This window comes from Rhinopithecus roxellana, chromosome 14, assembly GCF_007565055.1.
Source record: "Rhinopithecus roxellana isolate Shanxi Qingling chromosome 14, ASM756505v1, whole genome shotgun sequence".
NCBI lineage: Eukaryota > Metazoa > Chordata > Mammalia > Primates > Cercopithecidae > Rhinopithecus > Rhinopithecus roxellana.
This window is the reverse complement of record NC_044562.1, coordinates 83,423,757-83,448,961: the sequence shown is the minus strand read 5'-3', so window position 1 is coordinate 83,448,961 and position 25,205 is coordinate 83,423,757. Positions and strand designations below refer to the sequence as shown.

At 35.3% G+C, this 25,205-nt stretch overlaps 1 protein-coding gene across 6 annotated transcripts in view; it reads right to left on the bottom strand.

The window, feature by feature from the left end:
* SLC38A11 (solute carrier family 38 member 11) overlaps positions 1-25,205 on the bottom strand; it is a 56,359-nt gene that overhangs the window by 25,462 nt on the left and 5,692 nt on the right. For 4 of the 6 annotated variants that reach the window (XM_010365311.2, XM_030916667.1, XM_010365310.2 and 1 more), the window contains 4 exons: positions 20,983-21,117; positions 19,958-20,023; positions 14,418-14,524; positions 12,290-12,369 (listed from right to left, as the gene is read on the bottom strand). In XM_010365311.2, the coding sequence (XP_010363613.1) occupies positions 12,290-12,369; positions 14,418-14,524; positions 19,958-20,023; positions 20,983-21,117 (388 nt within the window). Of the gene's footprint in view, positions 1-12,289; positions 12,370-12,464; positions 12,648-14,417; positions 14,525-19,957; positions 20,024-20,982; positions 21,118-25,205 lie in introns of all 6 variants that reach the window. The other 2 variants (XM_030916669.1, XM_010365312.2) reach the window with 2 other exon arrangements.

The following is a 25,205-nucleotide window of genomic DNA, read 5'->3' as shown; positions in this document are numbered from 1 at the left end:
CTAATTAGTTCTGTACATCCTGCAAGAAAACCTTGAAGCAAATCATTTCTAATTAAAAAAGACAATGGAACAAATTTTCATTAAACCTTAAAAATAAATTTGTTAAAAAACTGATTTCTAGTTGAAATTTACATAAAACTTTATGCTTTTTTTACTGAAATATAAATTTTTAAAATATGAATCGCATAAAAAGCTAGCACAGCTTGGCACCATAAACATCACAAATACTTCATTTTTGCCATTTGGGACACCAGTCTCTTTTAATTCTTATTGTGTCACCTACTGGGTGGTCTCTAATTCCTCTGTTAACACTTAAAAATTGGTGTTAACTGTGTTTACCTCTGTGGGTTTGGATTAAAAGGGCAGAGTATAGGTGGGAGGGGGCAGGATTTCACTTTTTTAATATAATGAAAACTTGTGAGAATTATGGGTGTTGCTTTGGTTCTTTGTTGTGCTTTTTCACAAAACAGAATTAAAATATCATGTGAATTTAAATTAAAAATAAATGTAATTTCAGATGTGATGTCCACATAATTCTCTGTCATTGGGGTTCTACTTGGATTGTGCCTCTCTTCACCTTATATGCAGTCCCTGTACAGTTTTGTCCACATATCCTCTCCAAAATCCAGACTTGCATTTCCAAAAGGTTGGGTGACTTCTACTCCTCTTCCCACAAGGATTCCACAAAATGAGAATATATTTAAAATATACTATATATTTTTTCCAGATCATCTTTCCTTCATATCCTGGTAAATCACGTTAAAAAAGGTAGACCCCTGTATGTCTCTCTAGCAGCATATTCATAATTCTATTAAGTAGTCCACTGAGGTTATCTTTTATGTAACCTTTGCCCCACCACACATTCTAATAAGCTGTAAGAGGTCTTCAGAAAAGGAGTGTGATATATTGGTCTTAATAGCCCCAGTACCTAGAAGAGTGACTTACCCAGTAGACACTTAATAAGTGTTAGTTTGCTGGCAGACTCTTCTATTTTCCTCCTTTGGCAGTGAGTTCTGGGCCATCTACCCATATAATTCTCCAAGCTGGAAACTTTGGCATCACCCTAGGTAACTCCTATACCCTTAGTGCCTTCATTCAATCAGTCACTAAGTTCTCCTGATTTTACCAGTTTAAAATTACTTGAGCTTCCCCTCTTCTTCATTACCAGTCTTATCCTTATATCATTTCCACTGGCAAATGGAATCTTTTTGCCTGGATGCTTGGCTTGCTATAGATAGTCTCCTCCCAGGTCTTTATATTCCCATCTGTCCTCGCCTCCACTGCAAGAGAAGTCCAATTAAAATTGAGACTCGATCTAGTTACTCACCTGTATAAGAACTTTCAATGCCCCATTAACTAAAGAATAAATCCAAGTTTCTCACCACCACATGTAAAGCTTTCCTTCATCTTGGTCTCTGCCAAACTCTCTAGGCTCATTTCCTTTTATGCACTGGTACAGCTTTCAGCTCAGAATCACCAAAACCCTAGTTACTTTCTAAATACAGAAGCTGTATAGCTTGTGGTGATAGGGAAGTCAGGATCAGTGGGTGCTATGGTTTGAATGTTTGCATCCCCTCTAAAATTAAGGTTGAAACTTAATCCCCAGTGAAATAATATTAAGAGGTGGGGCCTTTAGGAGGTAATTGGGCAATTAGGGCAGAGCCCTCATAGATGAGATTAGCACCCTTATAAAAGTGCTTGAGGAAGTGAGTTCAGCCTCTTTTTGTTCTTCCATCCCTTCCTTCACGGGAGGATGTAGCATTTGTCCCCTCCAGAGGAAGCAGAGTTCAAGGTGTCATCTTGGGAGCAGAAAGAGAAGCTCTCACCAGATACCAAATGCCAGTGCCTTGATCTTGGACTTCCCAGCCTCCAGAACCGTGACAAACAAATTTCTATTCTTTATAAATTACCCAGTCTGTGGTATTTTGTTACTGTAGCATACAAAGACTGAGTAAGTACAGAACCACTTTCAGCAGTTTTTCAAAAGAGATAATATGGAGATATGACACTTGTTAAAACTATGATAAAATGCATTTGAGAAACAATGTGAAAAACAGAGTTTTGGAGAAAATTATCAAATGAGGGCCTTTATTTTTATGTGGTAGCTCCCCCAGCCAATGGCAAAATAACCCTCTTCTCCAAGTTCTTCCTAGTGTTAGAACTTCAAACTCCATCTGCTGTTATATGTATCCCATCTCTGGGTCACACACATTTCTGCCTACAGTATCTTCTAACCCGTCCCTACCAACTTCCCGTCCCCCATGTCCCTTTTTGACTCAACTTATGCCTGTTTATTTTTTAAAGCAAAAAGCCACGTATTTTCTTATCCTGAAATATTACCTTCCTGCACAGGTTGGGCTAAGGGTCCTTCCTCTGTTTCCACAGCACTTACTCATAATTCTATTACTTATTATATTGAGATTGTCTTTCATAAGTTTGTTCCACAAACTATAGGGATTGAGGTCAAGGACTGTGCTTTCTTCATCTTATAGTCCCAGTACCTGGAAGAGTGACTGGCATCAGTTATACATTTAATAAAATGTTATTGGTTCAAAGAACAGGTTCATCCATTTATGGATGGATTCCATTTATAAAATAACTAACGGTGAGTGAAATAAGTACTTAATATTGAGCAGCCTAGGCTGTTCCTCCAGTTCCACTAACACAGGGACTGGACTAATCCTCCCTGAGCACATATTATCTTGCAAATATCTTTCCTATTTTTATGTAGACTCAGATAAAGCAATAGTTCTATGCATTCTTTCATGTAGGCAATCTTCCTGGTAAAACATACCAATAGTTCTAACAGTGAGTGCTGCAGAGCCTGGAGTCAAATGGTGTTTTAGCAAATTGGTTAGCAAATGTTACTAGCATCAAAGTAGCCTTAGGCAAATTTTCTTTGACAGTGTTTGTATGAAATTTTTATTTGTCTCAAGACAATGTTTTCTTGTCTGATTACTTCAAAATTTTTGTCAGTTAATCCCCAAGTTGAATGAACTAAAACCAGAAGGCACATGGATTCATTCATGCATCCAATTGATGATTCAGCAATTCTTGGCTGAATTCTAATTCTTTGTTAGGCACTTTGCTGAGTAATGGGTATATAGTGTGAACAAAGCAAATGTAATCTCCCTTTTCACAGTGCATACAATATAGTGAGAGACAGAAAATACACATAGAAGAAAACACACAGAATATAACTAAAGATAATTTAACAAATACATTATTATTTTATTTCTATGTGTAGATCCTTCTCACTTCCTATGGTGAGACCAATAGGAAATTTAACCAACCAGAATATTCATGTTGTGAACCTACTTCTATTTACCACACTCTCTGATAATCATCTCATCTTTGAAAAAATATAGGTTATCAGGCATGAATACTCAAATTCCCTTCACTGATCTTTAGAATGTGTTCACAATTTACTCCTTATATTCTTATCCTATTGTTTCAAAAGGACAGTTATTATTTTAACTGCTCTCCAAGATCACCCTAACTGTATCCAAAAATCTAGCGTTTCATCATTTCATGGAGGACTCTGGGTTCTATGTTTTGGCTTAGTCTATGTCACATGTCCAATATATTCCATGATAAAGATGGTACTTTTTTAGAGCTCTTACTCTCTCAAGCCACTGTTTCACCATGTTACTTTCATTCATAGATGTTCTTCATAAAAGAAGAAGAGAAGGGCAGGGAAGGGGGAAATTGGAGGAAGGATATTCCAAATTCACTTTCCTATCACTCACTTATATCTTAATTTTCTCTAACCTGGCTTCCACCCATATCATTTGATTGAAATTCCCATCACTGAAGTGGACATATGTAGTTTGCACCCTGCAATGGCTACTCCCCCTTCTGCTGGCATCACTGTCCTTTGGGACACCCTTTTCCCTATTTTTATTTCAAGTGCTTTAGTTGGGTTCATCCTGTCCCTAGATTCAGGTGTGGGCATGTAACCTAAAGGCAAACAACTCAATATAGGCCATGATGATAGGGTCTATAATCCTCATATATCTTTGTTAGAACCAATCAGAACTAATTCTGTGAGTGAGGTTGTAGGTACCTTAAAAGAGAAAATTCTTTCTCTTTCTATGGATTTGAACTGGAATTGATGTAGGTTGAGATTGCTGCCACCATCTTGTCAGGGAGAAAAGCTTTCAGAAACTAGAGTCAAAACAGGAAGTACAAGCAAGAGATGGTAAAAGAGAGACGATGTCTGATTTCATTAATTGAGCTCTTAAATCCAAGCATACTAATAATCCTAATAATAGGACTAATCTTGAACTTACAGTTAAGGGAGTAAATTCTCTTTTGCTTCAACCAGTTAAGGTTCTGTGCTTGTTTACATTTGCAACATAAAGGATGACAATTTATACATCATCAAAAAATTCGGTGGCTCCACATCAAAAAGTTAGACCTCAATTTAACAACCAAACATTACAAGTAAAAGAACTAAAGAACCACGAGACAGTTAACCCCAAAGCTAGCAGAAGACAAGAAATAACCAAAATCAGAGGTGAACTGAAGGATTTGAGACACAAAAAACATTCAAAAGATCAATGAATCCAGGAGCTGGTTTTTTGAAAATTCAAAAAATAGACAGACAGCCAGCTAGACTAATAAAGATGAAAAGAGAGAAGATCCAAATAAATAAAATTCAAAACGACAAGGGGAATATTACAACTGACCCCACAGAAATAAAATAACAATCAGAAAATATTATGAACACCTCCGTGCACATAAACTAGAAACTCTAGAAGAAATGGATACATTCCTGGATACATACACCCTCCCAAGACTGAACCAGGAAGAAATTGAATCCCTGAAGAGACCAATAATGAGCTCTGAAATTGAATCAATAATAAATAGCCTACCAACGAAAATAAGCCCAGGACTAGAGACATTCACAGCTGAATTCCACCAGATGTACAAAGAAGAGTTGGTACCTTCCTGCTGAAGCTGTTCCATAAAACTGAGGAGGAGGGACTCCTTCCTAATTTACTCTATGAGACCAACATCATCCTGATACCAAAATCTGGCAGAGAAACAACATCAACAAAAAAAACTTCAGGCCAATATCTTTGGTGAACATCAATGCAAAAATACTCAACAAAATATTGACAAACCAAATCCAGTAACACATCAGAATGTTTATCCACCACAATCAAGTAGGCTTTATCCCTGGGATGCAAGGTTGATTCAATATATGCAAATCAGTAAATGTGATTCATCACATAAAGAGAACTAAAGACAAAAACGATATGATTATCTCAATAAACACCAAAAAGAGTTTTGATAAAATTCAACACCCCTTCACATTAAAAACTCTTAATAAACTAGGAATTGAAGGAACATACCTCAAAATAATAAAAGCCATCTGTGACTAAACCACAGCCAACATCATACTCAATGGGCAAAAGCTGGAAGCATTCCACTTGAAAACCAGCATAAGATAAGGATGCCCTGTCTCACCACTCCTATTCAACATAGTACTGGAAGTCCTGGCCAGAGCAATCAGGCAAGAGAAAGAAATAAAGGGCATGCAAATAGGTAGAGAGGAAGTCAAACTATCCTTATTTGCAAATGACATGATCCTATATCTAGAAAACCCCACAGTCTCAGCCAAAAAAAGATAAGCCGATAAACAACTTCAGCAAAGCCTCAGGATACAAAATCAATGTATAAAAATCACTAGCACTCCTATATACCAACAACAGTCAAGCAGAGTGCCAAATCAGGAAGGCAATCCCATTCACAACTGCCACACACACACAAAAATCAGAGATGATACAAACAAATGGAAAAAAAATTCCATGTTTATGGATAGGAAGAATCAATATCATTAAAATGGTCACATTGCCCAAGGCAATTTACAGATTCAATGTTATTCCTATTAAACTGCCAATGACATTCTTCACAGAACTAGAAAAAACTATTTTAAAATTCACATGGGACCAAAAAAAGCCTGAATAGCCAAGGCAATCCTAGGCAAAAAGAACAAAACCAGAGGCATCACGCTACTCAACTTCAAACTACACTAAAGGGCTACAGTAACCAAAACAGCATGGTTCTGATACAAAAACAAACACATAGATCAATGGAACAGAATAAAAAGCCCAGAATTAGGGTTGCACATCTACAACTATCTGATCTTTGACAAATCTGACAGAAACAAGCAATGGTGAAAGGACTCCTTATTCAATAAATGATACTGGGATAATTAGCTAGCCAAATGCAGAAGATCGAAACTGGACCCCTTTCTTATACCATATACAAAAATTAACTCAAGATAGATTAAAGACTTAAATGTAAAACTCAAAACTATGAAATCCCTGGAAGAGACCCTAGGCAATACCATTCCGGACATAGGAATGGGCAAATATTTCATGACGAAAATGCCAAAGGCAATTGCAACAAAAGCAAAAATTGACAAATAGGATCTACTTGACCTAAAGAGCATCTGCACAGCAAAAGAAACAATCAGCAAAGTGAACAGACAACCTATAGAATAGCAGTAAATTTCTGCAAACTATGCATCTGACAAAGGTCTAATACATAGCATCTTATAAGGAAGTTAAACAAATTTACAAGAAAAAAACAAACCATTAAAAAGTAGGCAAAGGACATGAACACTCTTCAAAAGACATACATGTGACCAACATTCATATGAAAAAAACTCAGCATCAATGATCATTAGAGAAATGCAAATCAAAACCACAACGACATATCATCTCACACCAGTCAGAATGGCTATTAATGGAAAAATCAAAAAAATGACAGCTGCTGGCAAGATTGCAGAGAAAAAGTAACACTATACACCATTGGTGGGAGTGTAAAATTAGTTCAACCATTGTGGAAGACAGTGTGGTGATTCCTCAAAGATCTGAAAAGCAGAGCTACCATTTGACCCATCTATCCCATTACTGAGTATATACCAAAAGAATATAAATTGCTTTCTCATAAAAACATGTAAATGTGTTATGTTCATTGCAGCACTAGTCACAATAGCAAAGACATAGAATCAACCTAAATGTCCATCAATGGCAGACTGGATAAAGAAAATGTGGTACATGTACACCATGGAATACTATGCAGCCATAAAAAAGATCATGTCCTCTGCAGGAACATGGATTGAGCTGGAAGCCATTATCCTTAGCAAACTAATGCAGGAAAAGAAAAGTAAAGAACATGTATTCTTACTTATAAGTGGGAGCTAAAAGATCACAACACATGGACACAGAGAGGGGAACAACACACACTGGGACCTATCAGAGGGTGGAAATTGGGAGAAAGAAGAAGATCAGGAAAGATAACTAATGAATACTATGCTTAATACCTAGATGATGAAATAATCAATCCAACACACCTCCATGATACAAATTTACCTATATAACAAACCTGCACATGTACCTGTGCCCTTAAAATAAAAGTTCAGTGGCTAATATTTGTCAGAATGAATCATTTATTTCCTTAAATATGTAGCCTTCCTCTGTCTTTACCCATTTTTTAAAATCCTTTTCTTAACCCCCTCTGCTTCTTCTTTATGTGTAGCATAAAACAGCAGAATTCAGGGTTTGAATGTATAAGGGTTAAGGAAACTAGTGTGCATTGAGATCTTCATGGAAGACACATTTTATATGTATAAATGCCTAAGGTATGGACTTGCTTTTTGGAATTTTGTTTAGAATACTACACGATTAAAATGCTGAAAGAAAGATGTCATATGAGGGGAAAATAGTTGTAAATTTGGACTGCATATTATAATTTCCATTCTGAATGTAAAGAATTGAATATTAATAAGGCATTAAATGAAGGCTTTTTTTTTTTTTTTTTTTTTTTTTTTTTTTTTTTTTTTTTTTTTTTAGCAGTGATAATGCCTCTGATTCTAGCTAAAAAAAAATGGGAGAACTGTTACTGCATTTTTATATTAGCACACTTTCTGAAAAGCAATTAAATTTCCTCACCACCTCAGTTTTTAGAAAGCAAAAGGTTAGAAAATACAATAAAACTGAACATAATTTCCAAAAAACCTGAAAGTCATTGGACTGTGAGATATTTGAAATCATATCAAAAAGCAGAATTTATGGCCCTATGACTTACGGAAAAGAAAACTGAATTGTGTTTTATTTTTAAAACATAACCACTAAAATGGTGTTTCCATAGTAACAAGGTCAATACCAGTAGCCATTACAGACCTTCCCCTTTTCTGATGGTGGGTTTAAAGATCTTTTTCAAACACCACTTTAAAAGACCTATGAAGAAAACACAGGTTTTCTGATCATTCATCTGAACCGAAAATGAAGAAAACCACACATGGAGTATTGAATTTCTCATGTTTTATGGATTACAAGCATTCATCGCTGTCATATTTTCAGAAAGAAGCCTGCCTGACTAGCTACCATGCCAACTCCTGAACTTGGGATTTGATTAGCCTGATTGTAAATCAGGATGAACAGAAGTTGTTTGCAGTAGTATTCAAACAGACATAAAAGGTGGCACAGTATTAAAAAACATACTTCTTTAACATCTAAATATTGAAAGAGTTAAGTAAATAATCCTTGTTATTAAATTTCAAAGGCTCACATAAAATATTGTATCGCTGCTAGAGGAAGGTCAGACAGATGTAGGCCACATTTTGTTGACAACAGAACTAAATAGCTCTTTGGCCATAAAAATCATTGAGCCCCACCAGGAAGTGGACTGCCCTTTCTTTTTTCTCTATATCAAGGTACACTGCCTATATGATAGTCATTTGTATAGCTTTGTCTTCACTAAACTGCGAGCCCCTTGAAAGCAGAGATATTTTATTTCTCTATGTATTCATGACAGTATTTCACATGATATTTTGTACATAAAAAATACTGAAAAAAACAAGCAGAGAATGCATCATGAAAAATAATCACAAAACAGTAGCTAAAATAACAAAATATCTGGTTTAATTTTAGAAACAATGTATCAGTTAAAAATATGTACTCATGATTTTAATCTCTTTAAACCAAGAGGCTTTAGAATCTTTGTTCATAGAATCCCCAACAGCGAAATAATGAATCCAATTGCCTGCCCCCTAGATTAATTCCTTCAGAATCTCTACAGGTGGGGGGCTCTGGCATCAGTATTTTCTAAAGTTACTCAGATGATTCTGATGTGAAACAAGTGTTGAGAATCATTGCTTTACACTGTTCTCCCATGATGCAACTGAGGATTAATTTACTTCCTACGTTAGCTATATTTCCCCCGCAATATTGCCTCATAATACTACGTTTAGCAAACCTATAAGAACTTTTATTATAACCCAATGATTTTTCCCTGTAAACACTTTTTATAATAAAAAGTACCAATTAAAACAGTTTGGTCTTACACAATTAAAACTTTTAGCTCAAATTATCATTTATAGTATTCTGTTTAATATATTTATTAGCTTTCTGTTACTGTGAATTCAGCTTCAAGAACCAGAGCTGGGCCGGGCGCGGTGGCTCAAGCCTGTAATCCCAGCACTTTGGGAGGCCGAGGCGGGCGGATCACAAGGTCAGGAGGTCGAGACCATCCTGGCTAACACAGTGAAACCCCGTCTCCACTTAAAAAAAATACAAAAAATTAGCCGGGCGAGGTGGCGGGCGCCTGTAGTCCCAGCTACTCGGGAGGCTGAGGCAGGAGAATGGCGTGGACCCGGGAGGCGGAGCTTGCAGTGAGCTGAGATCCGGCCACTGCACTCCAGCCCGGGCGACAGAGCGAGACTCCGTCTCAAAAAAAAAAAAAAAAAAAAAAAAAGAACCAGAGCTGAATACAATACCAACATAACAGACAGTAAATAAATATCAGTAGAATCAGTAAATAAATATCGGTAGAATTAAGTATATGTTTTTGTGCTTTTATACATACTTTTCCCTGAGTCTGTAATGCATACAGACTCACACCCTCTATGTATCTGGAAAAATTGCAATTCATCTTTTAAAACACACAGATCATATTTTTCTTCCTCCATGAAACCTTCCCTGATGGGGATAGATCATTAAGCACCTTCTACTTTGGCACTGTCTCTGCTTGCCTTTCATGCTTCTGCTTTGCACTTATCACCTTGTACTGTCATGGATTTTTCTTCCTTTTTTTTTTTTTTTTTTTTTTTGGTTTTAATATAAGCGCTTTCTCCATTGTTGATTGTGAATAATTGGCAGCAGGTGCTAATTCAGGCCTCTCTCTGCTTTTTCTCTCAGGGCACAACACAATCACTGGAAACAATAGAAACTCAATAAGTGTTTACTAAAGTGAATGAATAAATGGCCATATTGAAGAGAAAGAGGCGCATTTCAAAACCACTAATGTAGGCCAGGCATGGTGGCTCACACCTGTTAATCCCAGCACTTCGTGGGGCTGAGGCAGGATTGTTTGAGGTCAGGAGTTTGAGGTTGGCCTGGGCAACATAGTGAGACTCTATCTCTACAAAAAAAAGAAAAAGAAAAAATTAGCCGAGTGTGATGGCACATGCCTGCAGTCCCAGCCACACAGAAGGGTGAGGCAGGAAGACTGCTTGAACCCAGGAGTTCAAGGTTGCAGTGAGCTATGATTGCACCATTGCACTCCAGTCTGGGTGACAGAATGAGATGCTGTCTCTAAAAAAAGGTAAAAAGAAAACAAAACAAAAAAACCACTAATGCTATGAATTGAATTGTGTCCCTCCAAATTTACATGTTGAAGCCTTAACTCTCACTGCGCTGGCATTTGGAGTTGAGACCTTTGGGAGACTTTGAGAGATAATTAGGGTTAGATAAGTGCATGAGGGAAGGGTAGAGCCCTGGGACTGGTGCCCTTATAAGAAGAGACACCTGAGATCTTGCTGTCTCTCTCTGCCATGTGAGAACACAGCAGGAAGACTGCCCTCAACAAGGCAGGAAGATGGCCCTCACCAGAATCCTATCATGCTGGCACCCAGATCTCTGACTTCCAACCTTCAGAACTCTGAGAAAATACATTTCTGTCATTTAACATTACTTGGTTTAAGTTTTTTGTTGTTGTTGTTATTCTGAGATGACCAATACAACTGTGAATCAGGATTAAATTATTTGAAGAAAAAAAATATAAACATTACAGATATTTATGCTTTCTCTCCTTTACTTCAATCCTTTAAAAAGAGGCATTTGCTTTTTCAAAGAAAAGGCTATATCAAATGCACTTTGACAGGATATTTAATAGATATTTCATGCTTTTCCCCAATTAGCCTGAGGCCTTTTTTTTTTTTTTTTTTTTTTTTGGTATTTTCCTGATAAACTAAGAAACCTATCAGTGGAAAATGAATTAATTTTGCAGAGCAACAATTAATCAATGAGAAAACATAAATTACCTTGGCCACTGCCTTAACAATTAGGGCTATTCATTAGGTTTCCTTTTATGTTTTTTCTTACAGATGTCATTCATTAAAAACCCAGTATTCCTTGCACTGTGTTAAATATTACATCTTAAATTAATTTTTCTTTGTCTTGCTTAGAGAAAACATTTAAGATACCCTGGAAACTCCTTAATGTATTATTTATTTATTCAACTAATATTTATTGTGAATTGTGGAAACCAAATTCAGTGTTTAAAGCCTATCTAAGCTGGTTTCATTCTAGCATTTTCTTGGGACCGTGACTATAAACTGCCCAGTCCGTATCTGGGGAATGTACTGTATAAGCAAAGCATACACACAGTGTAGTTTAGATTGACAATACACACACTTTTAAATTTCATGAATGAGTAACATTTTTAAAATTGGGGGAACTAATACCAATTTGTCAACATTTTACCTGACCAAATAATAACAGTAAAAAGAAACAAATACCACTATCAGTTTTTATCTTTAGTTCACAAATGGAGTATTTTAACACAAAATAATTAAGGAAAATAATCAGAAGAGAATAAAGGGTGGTTTTCAAAGTGTTCACATTTTGTTTAATGGATAAAAACATCCACTATGTCCCTTATTCTTCTTATTTCAGTCTAAATTAATGAAACTTTGTTTCTCTTTTCAACTATTCAAAATTCCTTTCTTATTCTAATTCTAATTATTTCTTATTCTAATTGTTTCGGCCATTAAAATAATAAGTAAACCTGGTTTAATTCTACCAGCCTTGTAGGGTCCAAATGAAAAATGCATGTTTAGTGACCTGTAATTATTTTACCTCATTTTGTCAAATACCAAAGATAAATGATGTTTCTGATACCATGGTTACTTTATATTTCTGCATCTATGCCCTCTAAATATCTATGAGAAGGCTATAAACCAAAGACTAACAAATATAACAACAAAACTTACACGTGTGGGCCCAATGAAATTGCCCTCGCCATTACAATTCCAAGAATCAGAGTTGTTAAACCTGTAGAGATGAGGGAGACCTGTCAAAGAAAATACAAGGATATTGCCAGTTTAGGACAGAAATTATTTTATTTTAAATGTTAAGTCTTTCTCGTTTTTAATTGGGTAAACTTACATATAGATTTTTCTGCCTAATTCTTTAGTAGGTTATTCTTGAAGCTTGGTGTTGATAATCTCAGGCAGGTAACTTCTTATCAGATCATAGTGTTGGTCCCCGCACCCACCCCAAGTAGGTGAGCAAGTATTACATATGACTGTCATCACCATGCAATACGGCTTTGAAAAATTTTAGTGGCTCCTGCACGGCATATAAAACTGGTGATTTTAGCTTATAAAAGTAAAAGTGAAATTATGTTTCCTTTTTCTTCAAGTCTTATTTTAGGGTTGACATGTGCCTTTTTACTATCTATAATTGCTGCTTCTACTTGTCTTACTCTCTTTTTTTCAACACCACATACATTCCTCTCCCTCCTTTTCTTATTTTTATTTTTATTTATTTATTTTTTTGAGGAGGGGTACCTCAGTTTTTTCCTCTCTGCTCTTCAGCTCTACTTTTCCTACATGGTTGTGCCCTTTGGTCTGTGTTTCTAGGCCTGTTTTGCTTCTTCCTGTCTGTTCTGTCATTATGTCAACTGGTTAAAATATAAACTGGTCTGTGTATGTCTGTGCCCTGTGCACTCATTATGCTAGGTTTGTGTGTCTAGTCTTAATTTTTTTAAATGAACAAGCACATTATGGATCCTTTCTCTGATAAGAAAAAATAAATATAAAACTGCTTGTAATTTATGTGAGTCTCATTAACCTTGTTTTCTAAGTTGTTAATTTTTAACTAGAAAGAAGTTTCTATTATGAATTGGCTTATCTTCTGAGGGAGAGAGAGATTAAACAACATCCCCAAGGTGACACAGCTGGAATGTGGCAGAGAGGGAACTCAGATACAAGCAGCCTGACTGCAGATTAGGGCTCCTAACCACTCTTCTTTGCTCATTGAGCGATTTATTTAGCTAACGCAATATGACACTTTTAAGGGGGATTTAGGAAAAAATGCCCAGGTATTAATAATATGACAGAATGTTAATAGTCTTCCTTTTATGAACGCCTCACTCTTTGCTCAGAAGATAACATCTATGTGTACACTGAATATGGGAAACGGAAAATAGTTCAAACATTTTATATAATTCACAAAAAAAGCATGTTTTGATACAGACTTGTTTGTTTCCGGATGGCTATTAGTGATGGTCAGAATACTCTGAAATATTATGTCTACCCTCAGCTCTACCTGGAAGGATGAACTTCATAACTGGATACACAACATCAAACATCACAGTGAAAAGTAAAATTCAGTCAAATGTTGGATTTTTCAAAATAGAATATAAAAATATTATATAAATAACTCTTTAAAAAAATATCTTGTCAGAATGTTTGGTATTACGTAGACATAGTACCAATAATATTTTGGGTAAAATACAAATATTCCTTGAGAGTAAGTGCAAATGAGCATCTGTAGTGAACTGAATAATCATTTAGTTGTTTTCATTAGAAGAGTTCAGTATTCCTCTTTAGTAATGTGAATCATAAATATTGGCAAAATTCTCAAAAATTGACCAATCAACACATTGAAAATTAAATTCACTGGATGAAAAATAAGCACAGTAGACATTGTAATTTACAAATAAATATATTTTAAGCCATTGAAGTGATTCATTGTTACTTCTTAATTTTAAATTGTTTAAACTACCTACACAAAAGATGGAACACTTTTCCAATAAATTAGATTTGCTTTAAATATAGTTATTTATATTTTCTAAATTTAAAATGTGTTGTCTGACATCAGGGTATCTACCTTAAAAAAGAAAAAGGAAGAATATATTTAGTTCATACTCATCAACTATTTAACCATCGGTTCTCACAAACTAATGATTCAAACACAGTTTACTCTAGCATAACCATTAAGTAAACTAGAAGAAACTGAAGATGAATACTGTAATTAAGAACTTTGTCAAGTAGATAGTAGATTACTGCAGGCAACAAGGTACTTTTCTATGACAATTTAAAATGTAAAAATTACCTTTCCAAGCTTCGCTATATTTCGGTACAAAGATAAAGGCAGAGTAAAGGTAACTGTGGAAAGCCCAATAATGAAGTGGCGACCAATAAACACGTTTTCAGGATCAACTAAAACACAATAAATATTAAATATTACAGGTATAAGTAACACATTGGTGACACACTAAATAGCCCAGCATTTAATTATAAACATTATTTAAACATAAATACTACCTCAACGACAATGATTTTGAGTTAATACTCTCCATAAAACCATGTAAAAATAAAAATAAATCACAATACAAACACAAAAAAACTTCAGGATGACTTATACTTCAAATGATGTTATATATTTCACACTGAAATTATTTTACTAGCCTCCTTACCAGTTTTCATGCTTCTGCCTTCCTTTGTCTTCTTACAGTATACTCTTAACCCAGAAACTACAGAATTCCTTTTCTTATTTCTTTTATTTTTTATTATTTTTTTTTATTATTACTATACTTTAAGTTCTAGGGTACATGTGCATAACGTGCAGGTTTGTTACATATGTATACTTGTGCCATGTTGGTGTGCTGCACCCATCAACTTGTCAGCACCCATCAACTCGTCATTTACATCAGGTATAACTCCCAGTGCAATCCCTCCCCCCTCCCCCCTCCCCATGATAGGCCCCGGTGTATGATGTTCCCCTTCCCGAGTCCAAGTGATCTAATTGTTCAGTTCCCACCTATGAGTGAGAACATGCGGTGTTTGGTCAGAATTCCTTTTCTAAGGTAAAAAACATTATGTCATTCCCTGCCCAAAACCCTTTAATGACGAAACCCTTCAGGTAGAAAGTAAGCTATAGGAAGATGATGCATTTTCTAAGGTTTTTTTTTTTTTTTTTTTTTTCCTGTACCCAAGAGACTTGGACAGTAATACTTTAACAAAATTTCAAAAATAAAGATTTAGATGAAAATATTTAATATATTTCTATACTTTTGTCAAGAAAAAAGTGGTTTCCCTGATTGGCAGAAGCAACATACTGGATAGGGCAGAAGTCACAGGGAAGCTGCTGTAACTGGTAGATGTGGCAGATTCTTGGCTATGGTCAAATACAAATAGAAAATTATATATATCAAAAATTATATATATAATATAATTATATTTGTGTGATTATAAATATATTATATACATTATATATTAATATATAGACATAAATTAATATATAATATAGCATATATAACATATATAACTATATGTGTTGTTTGTATAATCAAATATAAACAGAAGTTTTAAACCTAAAATGAAACATACAAGGATTTATATATTTTTAAAGATGTGCTAATTAAAATAGTCACTTAAGAAGCTATATATCTATTTCAATGAAGACACTACTGTTTAAATTTTGAGCTCATATTAAATTTCAGTCAGAGATCATGTCATTATATTGTTACAATGTCTTCAGTGGTACCAAGTCATTGTGCATCAATTTCTGCATAGTCTAAAGTCTATAGAGATCCAGTCTTACATAAGTGAATGATTGTGGTAAGAAAATAAAAGCTGTTATCCTAAACAATGACACTAATTTTCTTAGATGGCTAATAAACTTACAAGAAAGTTTCAAGAAAGAAATTTCAAAATGACATAGGTTTTTACCACATATATATATTATATATATGGTTAATAGATTATTAGTATTTTCTATATGTGTAGTGTGTATATATGTATATGGTGTGTATATATGTGTATGTGTGTACATAGAGATTATATATATGGAATGGAATATTTAATTATTAATATTAATGGAATACTTGAACTCAGCCATAACTAAATAGTCATTATAAAATTAAGAATTGAAACAAAACAGGAAAATCAATTCCAAAATCCCTGAACTCACTATTTACATATTTGTTGTGAACATAATTTGAACCAAATTATTTGTGTATCTATTTCTATTTACTCTTTACACCTTTTGCTTCACTGGGGAAAGTGAAGGGCTAGATAAACGCTGACACAGACTGCTATGATCAACAGGTAGGAGCCTAATAACTGAGGATCTCATTTGCATAAAGGATGTTTTTCACTAATGATCTAATGATGAGATCTATTACCTAAACGGACCTATCAAAAATGCAACCGAGTATGCATTTTAAATGTTTAAACAACAGTAAAGAAAGGTGAAAATTGAAATTTTTGAAAATAAAATTTTTGAAAAAATTTAAAAGCATGTAAACATACTATTTTTTATACCAACATTTCTTGTTACTTTGACTTATATCAAGAGCTAAGGTTTTGGTTACCAGAGAAAAGTATAAGCAATTGCCTACTTGCCAATTTATTAGTGATGTATTTCAGAATAAAAATAGAACTTTGGTAAGAATTTTATAGCATCTGCTTCTAAAAATACTCTGGCATAATATTATGCCTCACAAGATATACAAACAGAGTGAACATCATAAACTGTCACACCCCAAAAGGGTGAAGATGCTGTAAGAATAAAGTTGTGTTCCTTGCCACATGACTTACATTTTTAAAAATCATTTTTGATGATTACAAAATTGATAACCAGGAAGAGGGCTTCAAGGGACCATTAGCCTGTTCTATAATGTTTTATTTTTATGAAGAGTGCTATACATACATTGCTTGTATAATTAAAAATCAATAAAAATTAACAATCAAAATGTTTCTATCAAGGAAAGTTAAATTAATCATGGCCACTTTAACTGTACAGTAGGTACTGTACAGAATACTGAACTTACAGTAAAGCATTTATATATTTATGTTTTGATATGAGAATATGTTCTTAAAATATTACTAAGAGAAAGAAGCATGTTATAGAACAAGATGTATGATGTTATATTATTCTTATGAATATCTGAAATTGCATGTATTCTTAAAACTCTGAAAGTATACATTAAAAAGATAAAAGGAAGGATGGAAGAGGAAAAACAGGAGGGGGTTGAAAGGGTGGTTACCACCTGGTTGTCCCAAGAGGAAGAGATTATTAGTCTTTTCTATTTTCTCCATTTTGCTTGTCTGTGTTTTCTAATATTTTTCCAATAAATCGGTGCTACTTTTTGAATAGGAAAATACAGTAATAAAATATATTTTTAAAATAGTAATTCCCTTTTGAAAAACCTTAGAGGCCAGGTGAGATGGCTCATGCCTATAATCCCAACACTTTGGGAGGCTGAGGTGGGTAGATCGTTTGAGCTCAGGAGTTCAAGACAAGCCTGGGCAACATAGCAAAACCCCATCTCTACAAAACTGGGCATGGTGGTGTGCATCTGTAATCCCAGCTACTTGGGAGGCTGAGGTGGGAGGATCACCTGAACCTGGGAGGTCAAGACTGCAGTGAGCCAATTATGCCATTGCACTCTAGCCTGGGTGACATAGTGAGACTCTGTCTCAAAAAAAAAAACAAAAACAGAAACAAAAACAAAAAACAGAGAAAAAAAGAAAACCCTTAAGAAAAACCTTGAAAAATAACACAGAAAACACCCCACAAAAATCCCATGGATCTCATGATTAAAAGATAACCACAGTTTATATGTAGAAGTATTTCTTTCTTATTTTTTCTTACTTGTATATGCAAATAGAAAATTTACATAATTTAGATTATATCGTATGTCTTGTATTATATTCTGACCACTTTCCCTTAGCATTCTACCCACTTATGTGGCCTCAGCTTATGCATTCATGCTTTGGAGTTTGGGGGCTGGCACAGAAGCTACAGACAGTTCAGAGTAACAAAAATAATGACTAACAGTACTGGGTAAATCTACTGTGTGCTAGGAACTACCTGTCTCACCTCTTTTGCTTCACACAACTATTCTGTGAAGCAGATGATATTCTGATTCATAATTTAGAGATGAGGAAACTGGAACTCGGAGAGGACAACTAACCTTCTCAAGGTCACACAGCTGATCATTAGTGAGTCTGTGATTTGACAGCTATGTCTCCATGATCTCAAGTTCCACTAAACCCTGTGTGAGGAATAGGTGTACTTTCTGGCTCTAGATTTTGTTTCATTTTGTTTTGTATGTCTCTAAAATGAGTGATTCAAGCACTAAGAGGAAAGGTGTTTTTGCATCAATCTCCTCAACTGTAATAGCAATTAGAGAGAGTGTCACAATGAAAGAGGGATTATGTAGCTTGGATGAGAAGCTCTTCAAAGCAAAAAGACACATGATCTCTGAATTATTCTAAAAACCATGACATAGTGAAAAGTTGAACAGGGAGTGGAGTTGTAGCAATATGTTGAAAAGGTCTACTTAAGAATGTTCACGCTGGCTTTTTTGCAATTACCCTAAACTGAAAACGACACAAATGTCCCTCAACTGGGTGATAGATACACTATTGTACATCCATAAAATGAAATGCTTCTCAGAAATAATTTGTTAAAAAGAGCAAACTACTGATATATCTAAAGACACAGCTGAATCTCAAATACACCTTTCTAAATAAAAGAAGCCAGACTCAAAAAAGCTACATATGGTATGATGTCATTTACCTGGCATTCTGAAAAAAGCAAAACTATAGGGAGAGAAATCTCATCAGGAGGTTGGCAGGGGGAGATGGAGATTAGGGTTTGATAACAAAGAGAAATGGGGGAAACTGGAGGGAGTGATGGAATTGTTCTGCATTATTTTTATTATTTTTAGAGACAGACTCTCTGTATGTGGCTCACACTCCTGGGCTCAAGCAATCCTTCTGCTTCAGTCTCTGGAGTAGCTGGGACTACAGGTGCATGCTACTGTGGCTGGCTTGTTGTTCTGTATTTTGATTGCAGACGTGGTTAGATGACTATATGCCTTTGTCAAAACTCACAGAATATAGGTTTTTGGGTTTTTTTGTTTGTTTGTTTATTTGTTTTTTCAAGACAGGGTCTCACTCTGTTGCCCAACATGCAGGGCATTGGCATGATCACACCTCTCTGCAGCCTCCACCTCCTGGGCTCAAGTGATCCTCCCACCTCAGCCTCTGAAGTAGCTGGAACCACAGGTGCAGATACCATGTCCTGCTAATGTTTGCACTTTTTGTACAGATGAGGTTTCACTATGTTGCCCAGGCTGGTCTTGAACTCCTGAGCTCAAGCGATCCACCCTCCTCTGCCTCCCAAAGTGCTGGGATTATAGGTGTGAGCCACCTTGCCTGGCCACAGAATATAGATTTTAAAGGGTTAATTTTACTCTATTAAATTATACCTTAATACAAATAATGGGGAAAATAGCCTGCTTGCTTATTTAAGAAATCACATAGTTTAAATAGTACATGAAAAAATATTAGCCCAGAGAGCTGGTGATATGAAGCATAAAAAATTTAAAATATAAAGTATTCTAAGTATATAAATAGTAACAACATTTTTTCAAACAGCTAAATAAGAACTAAATTATGTATAAAAGTAGATCAGAACTTTAAGATCAAAATGGATCACGGAAATTGTGAGATACTTGAAGTAATCCAATAATTTCACTTTCAAATTTTTTATTTATAAATTATTATGAACCATGTTAACTATAAATAACTATATAAAATAAATATATTTAAATCCTCACAATTTTTATTTTGACTTACCTCCTGGGATTCTTTGAAAAACTTTGCTCAAAGTATCTCCAGCTATTATATTGTAACTTACCATCGCTAAAAACATAATTAAAATAAGAGTCATCAATAAGCCATCACATATTTCATCCTAAATATTTGAAAGCAATCAGTTATTACTTCCCAAACATTGGCATTACCCTACTCCTTTCAAATATATATTATGATTACCCATTTGGGCAACTTTAAAGATAACTGGACAACAGGTCTATGGCAGAGTATCAATTTTTATTAAAAAAGGATTTTCTCTTTACAGGTTGATTCATCTCAGAATACCTTTAAGTAGCAAGTTCTGCTAGTTATTAAAAATGCAATTTATTTTGTTGTTAAAGTTCAGTTTCCAAACCTCTTTTCAGGAACATATGTACTGCATAAAGTGAGGAATAATAATAGAAAACTTTGAAGGCACTAAAATATCCCCTCCATTGAAAGCGTAAGACTTTTTTGGGAAATATATTCTTAGCTTTCTGTGGAGACATATGGAACTAGTGGTTTGAACAATACCTTCCATAGTACTGATTTTTTAAAATGAAGTCAATTTGGCCATTGGTGAACATTAACATTTCATTTTTTAAGAAGTGTTAGCTGACATTCTCACCATTATGGTATAAACTTTAAATAGCACATTGGCCTAGTACATGGCTTCCACAAATCCTTAGCGTTTTTTTTTTTTTTTTTTTTTAAGTATTAAGCCTTATAAGAAATGTGTTATTTCTCTTATTCACTCTTTATTCTAGATCATTCAATTTTTTACCAAGTACAGAAAGCCCAAACATTAATGCAGTGAAAATAACCCTCATTTTATTTAAAAGAAATAGAAAATAAATCAAAAGGACCAGAAAGTAAGGAAGAAAATGGTTAAAGAAGTAAATATTTAATTTGGAAAAGATTTCAACTGCTATAATGATATTCTTTAAAGACTATTAAAAGTATTTTATTCAGAAATGACCATATGCTTATGCACATAATTGCAATATTTGTCTTCACAGTCAACTTACCTATAAAAGGATACAAAAACTGAAGAACAGAGAGAAGGATATACCCTGGAAAGCCGAAGGTTTTATTGACCAAAGACTGGTAGGTGTCTGTTCCAGAGAGGGCCCCTCCTTTTATCAATAAAACGAGGGAAAAGTCTATGGCAAGAACATCAATTAAATAAATGTCAGATTACACATAATACAAATATTTTTCATGCTTTAACTTAATTACCATCGAGAAAAAGAGAAATTTTAAAGAAGCATTTAATTTAATGTTACAGTATTAGCAGAGCCAGGCTAACATTCTTTTCATAAAACATTACCTTTTATGAAACAGTAATGTTTCCAGTTACATATTTTTCAATCAGGATGCAAATATATACTTAACATACCCATGCAAAGAACAGGGCAGAAAAGAAAACAGACTCAAGTCAGACTGCCAGTGTTCCATTTTACTTTCCTGATAATATTTCCAATGCAGCAAATATTATCAGGTTGAGGCTCAATTGTAGGTATGTAGGTAATCAAATATTTCATAGGTATTCAATGTGTGAAGACTGAGAATTAAAGCTGTGGTAGCATTTAGAAAATAATACATTTAGGAGAGTCAGAGCATTTGTTTTATAATATAATAAAATTAGTAACTTTATTTTATAGTTATTATGGTTAAGAAAGAGAGACTCTATGAAATTTTGCTGTTGCAATTTACATTTGTGGCTGGCACAGTGGCTCACACCTGTAATCCCAGCACTTTGGGAGGCAAAGGTGGGTGGATCTCGAGGTCAGGAGATCGAGGCCATCCTGGCCAACATGGTGAAACCCTGTCTCTACTAAAAATACAAAAATTAGGCAGATGTGGTGGCACACACTTGTAGTCCCAGCTACTTGGGAGGCTGAGGCAGGAGAATCACTCGAATCCAGGAGGCAGAAGCTGCAGTGAGCTGAGATCCTACCACTTCACTCCAGCCTGGTAACAGAGTGAGACTCTGTCTCAAAAAAAAAAAAAAAAAAAAAAAAAAAAAATTTACATTTTAAGAAACTTCAATTGAAGTTAAAGATAGATATATACAGAAATTACATAATGAAAAGTCAGTCTCCCTCATTGTTTTCATTTAACTCAATGTTTTTTACAGAAAGACACTGCAGTTGTATTTGGTACACAGCTACACATAATGTGAGATACTTGTTCTCTTTTTTCTCTTTCTCATTTTTATCCATTAAGTAATATGGAAATGCATTAAAATGCAAGTCCTTGCAATATGGTTTCCCCTTGATTCCCTCCCATGTCAGTGAAACTTCTTTCAACAAGAGCATCAGTGACCTCCAAGTTGATAAATCCAGTTGATACCTACTAGACCTCACTCTTATTTGCTCTTTCGGAACACTGTTTTGTGTTGTTGTTGATCCAAATTCCTTGTTTTCTCAACCATTCTCCTTTGGCCTCTGTGACATCTCTTTCTTGTGGTTTTCTTCCTACTTTTTTGGTCATTTATACTCAATTTTTCACCAGTTTCTTTCACTCTGCTCAAGCCCTGGATTCTTGGACTTTTTTTTCCTCACTTTCTTTTTTTTATTTTTTGAGATGGAGTCTTGCTCTGTTACCCAGACTGGAGTGCAGTGGCGCCATCCCGGCTCACTGCAACCTCCGCCTCCTGGGTTCAAACAATTCTGCCTCAGCCTCCTGACCAGCTGGGATTGCAGGTGCCCACCACCATGCCTGGCTAATTTTTGTATTTTTAGCAGAGACGGAGTTTTGCCACGTTGGCCAGACTGGTCTCGAACTCCTGACCTCAGGTAATCCACCCGCCTAGGCTTCCCAAAGTGCTAGGATTACAGGCGTAAGCCACCGCGCCCGGCTTTTTTTCTCACCCTTCAAGATGTACTAGTGTGATCTCACTTATGCTGTGGTTGCAATTTTCATTTAGATGTTAATAACCTCTAAATTTGTATTTCCAGCTCAGACCCTCTTCAAAACTTCAGACTTCTACAGCTAGCTGCCTAATAAATATTTTGCCTTGAAGATCTCATAGACATCTTAATTTTAAAATATATAAATTCTAATTTGGTTATTGGTTCTGGAATTTGATTCTCTATCCATATTTCTCCAATCTGTAATTAGTATCAACAGAAACTTGACAATTTCCCCAGACTTATCTTATTAATCATTAACTTATTTCATTACGTTCTATATTCCTGTGGTTACTAAGTCTATTAACGATTGCATCAGAAATATTCAAATGTAGCCCCTAATCTGTAATCTTAACTTGCCTTATGGTAGAGCTTTGGACTTCATAATTTCTTGTCTGGAGTACTGAAATAACCCACTAATAGTTCTTTTACTCACCAATCTGGCTCCCAACCAAGATACCTTTGATTTCTCCTCCCTACCAAGACATTCGGAGCATTCTCCCTCCACCAGGTGGATCTGGCCATAGATTACTATAAAACTAATTGTGTCTTCTGCTTAAAATATTTCAGGGAGACCCATTAATGCCTTTGGATAAAAATTATTTATTAGCTGTGTGACCTTGGATGAAAGATTTGAGTTGATCTGTAAAGTAAGGCAATATGGCACCCTTGAAGAGTGGTGTGAGGATTACGGTGTTTAAATATCCACCACAATGCCTACTGTCTTATAGAAGCTGAGTGGGAACTTACGCTATTTCTACTTATTTTTGACAAGCTGCATGTGACGGTGGGAAAAGTTACTGTATTTGGAGTCAGATAATAATGATAACAACCATAAACTACTAGCAAATGCTTACACAATGCTTTTCTGTTCAGTAGGTCTTTTTCCAAATACTTTACAAATACTAATTAATCTTCACAACAACCAGAGGTAGGTGCTATTATCATGACCATTTAACAGATGAGAAAAGTGAGGCATGAAGGTTAAGTAAATTGATCTCTACAGAGGTAGTAAAAGAAGAATCAGGACTTAGGCCCTAGTAGTCTGGCCTCAGAATCCATGCGCTTAATTAAAATCTCAACTCTGTTGCCAGTAACTTCAGACCTTGGCTAAGTCATTTTAACCTATCGAAGTCTCAATTTTCTCCTCCAACAAAGTAAAATATGAACACCTACCTCAGAAAGATTTCACATTATATAAAACGTGAACACTTACCTCAGAAAGATTTCACATTATGGCTGCATTGTGCTCAGCATCTAGCTCAGGAAGTAGTAATGCTTAGAGGCTTTCTATCTGCCTTTGCAAACCTCTCCAACTTCCCCTCTCTCCATTTGCAAACACCAACCCTGCACTTTGGCCAGACTAAACCATTTGTTCAGTTGCATTTTGCATTCCCACTTTTCCATCTGCTTCCATTTTCTCTGCTAACTCACTTTTTTTTTTTTTTTTTTTTTGTGATAAATACGCAGAGGAAGTGTCTCCTCCTCCCTAGAACATTCTTGCTCTTTTGAGGCTAGGTTAAATGCCAGTCTCTGTCATGTACATATTTTTATTATAGTATTTTTTATGAAGTAGTATAATTATGTTTTGTTTTGTTTTTTTCTGCTTGACTATATTGTGAGCTTCAAAAAGGCAGGGATAATGTTTCTCATTGCTGTATCTGGCACACCGGTGATCAGTGTATATCTAATGTTTCTCATTGCTGTATCTGGCACACCGGTGATCAGTATATATTTGTTGAATGAATCAATGATCAATATAGTAGGATTGCTATATGTTTACCCATCGGATTCTAATTTAATGTGATAAATGACCTAATAAATACATTTTTAATTAATTAATTAATTAATTTATTTATTGTTGAGACTGAGTCTCACTCTGTTGCCCAGGCTGGAGTGCAGTGGCGCAATCTCAGCTCACTGCAACCTCTGCCTCCCGGGTTCAAGAGAGTCTCCTGCCTCAGCCACCTCAGCTTCCTGAGTAGCTGAGACTACAGATGTGAGCCACCACGCCCAGTTAATTTTTGTATTTTTAGTAGAGACGGGGTTTCACCATATTGGCCAGGCTGGTCTCGAATTTCTGACCTCAAGTGATCCATGTGCCTCGGCTTCTTTACAGGGGTGAGCCACCGTGCCCAGCCCTAAGAAGTATTAATAGATTTTAAAATATCCTGCAAACACAAAGGACATATCAATAAATTCTACTTCCTTTGCTTAAAATTAGAAACTGCTTCCCAAAAACGTTGAATAATGCCTTGAAGGAAGAACAAGGTTTCACCAGGTAGACAAGATAAGGAATGTCAGGCAAGAGGACTATCAATGGGAAGATGGTGTGA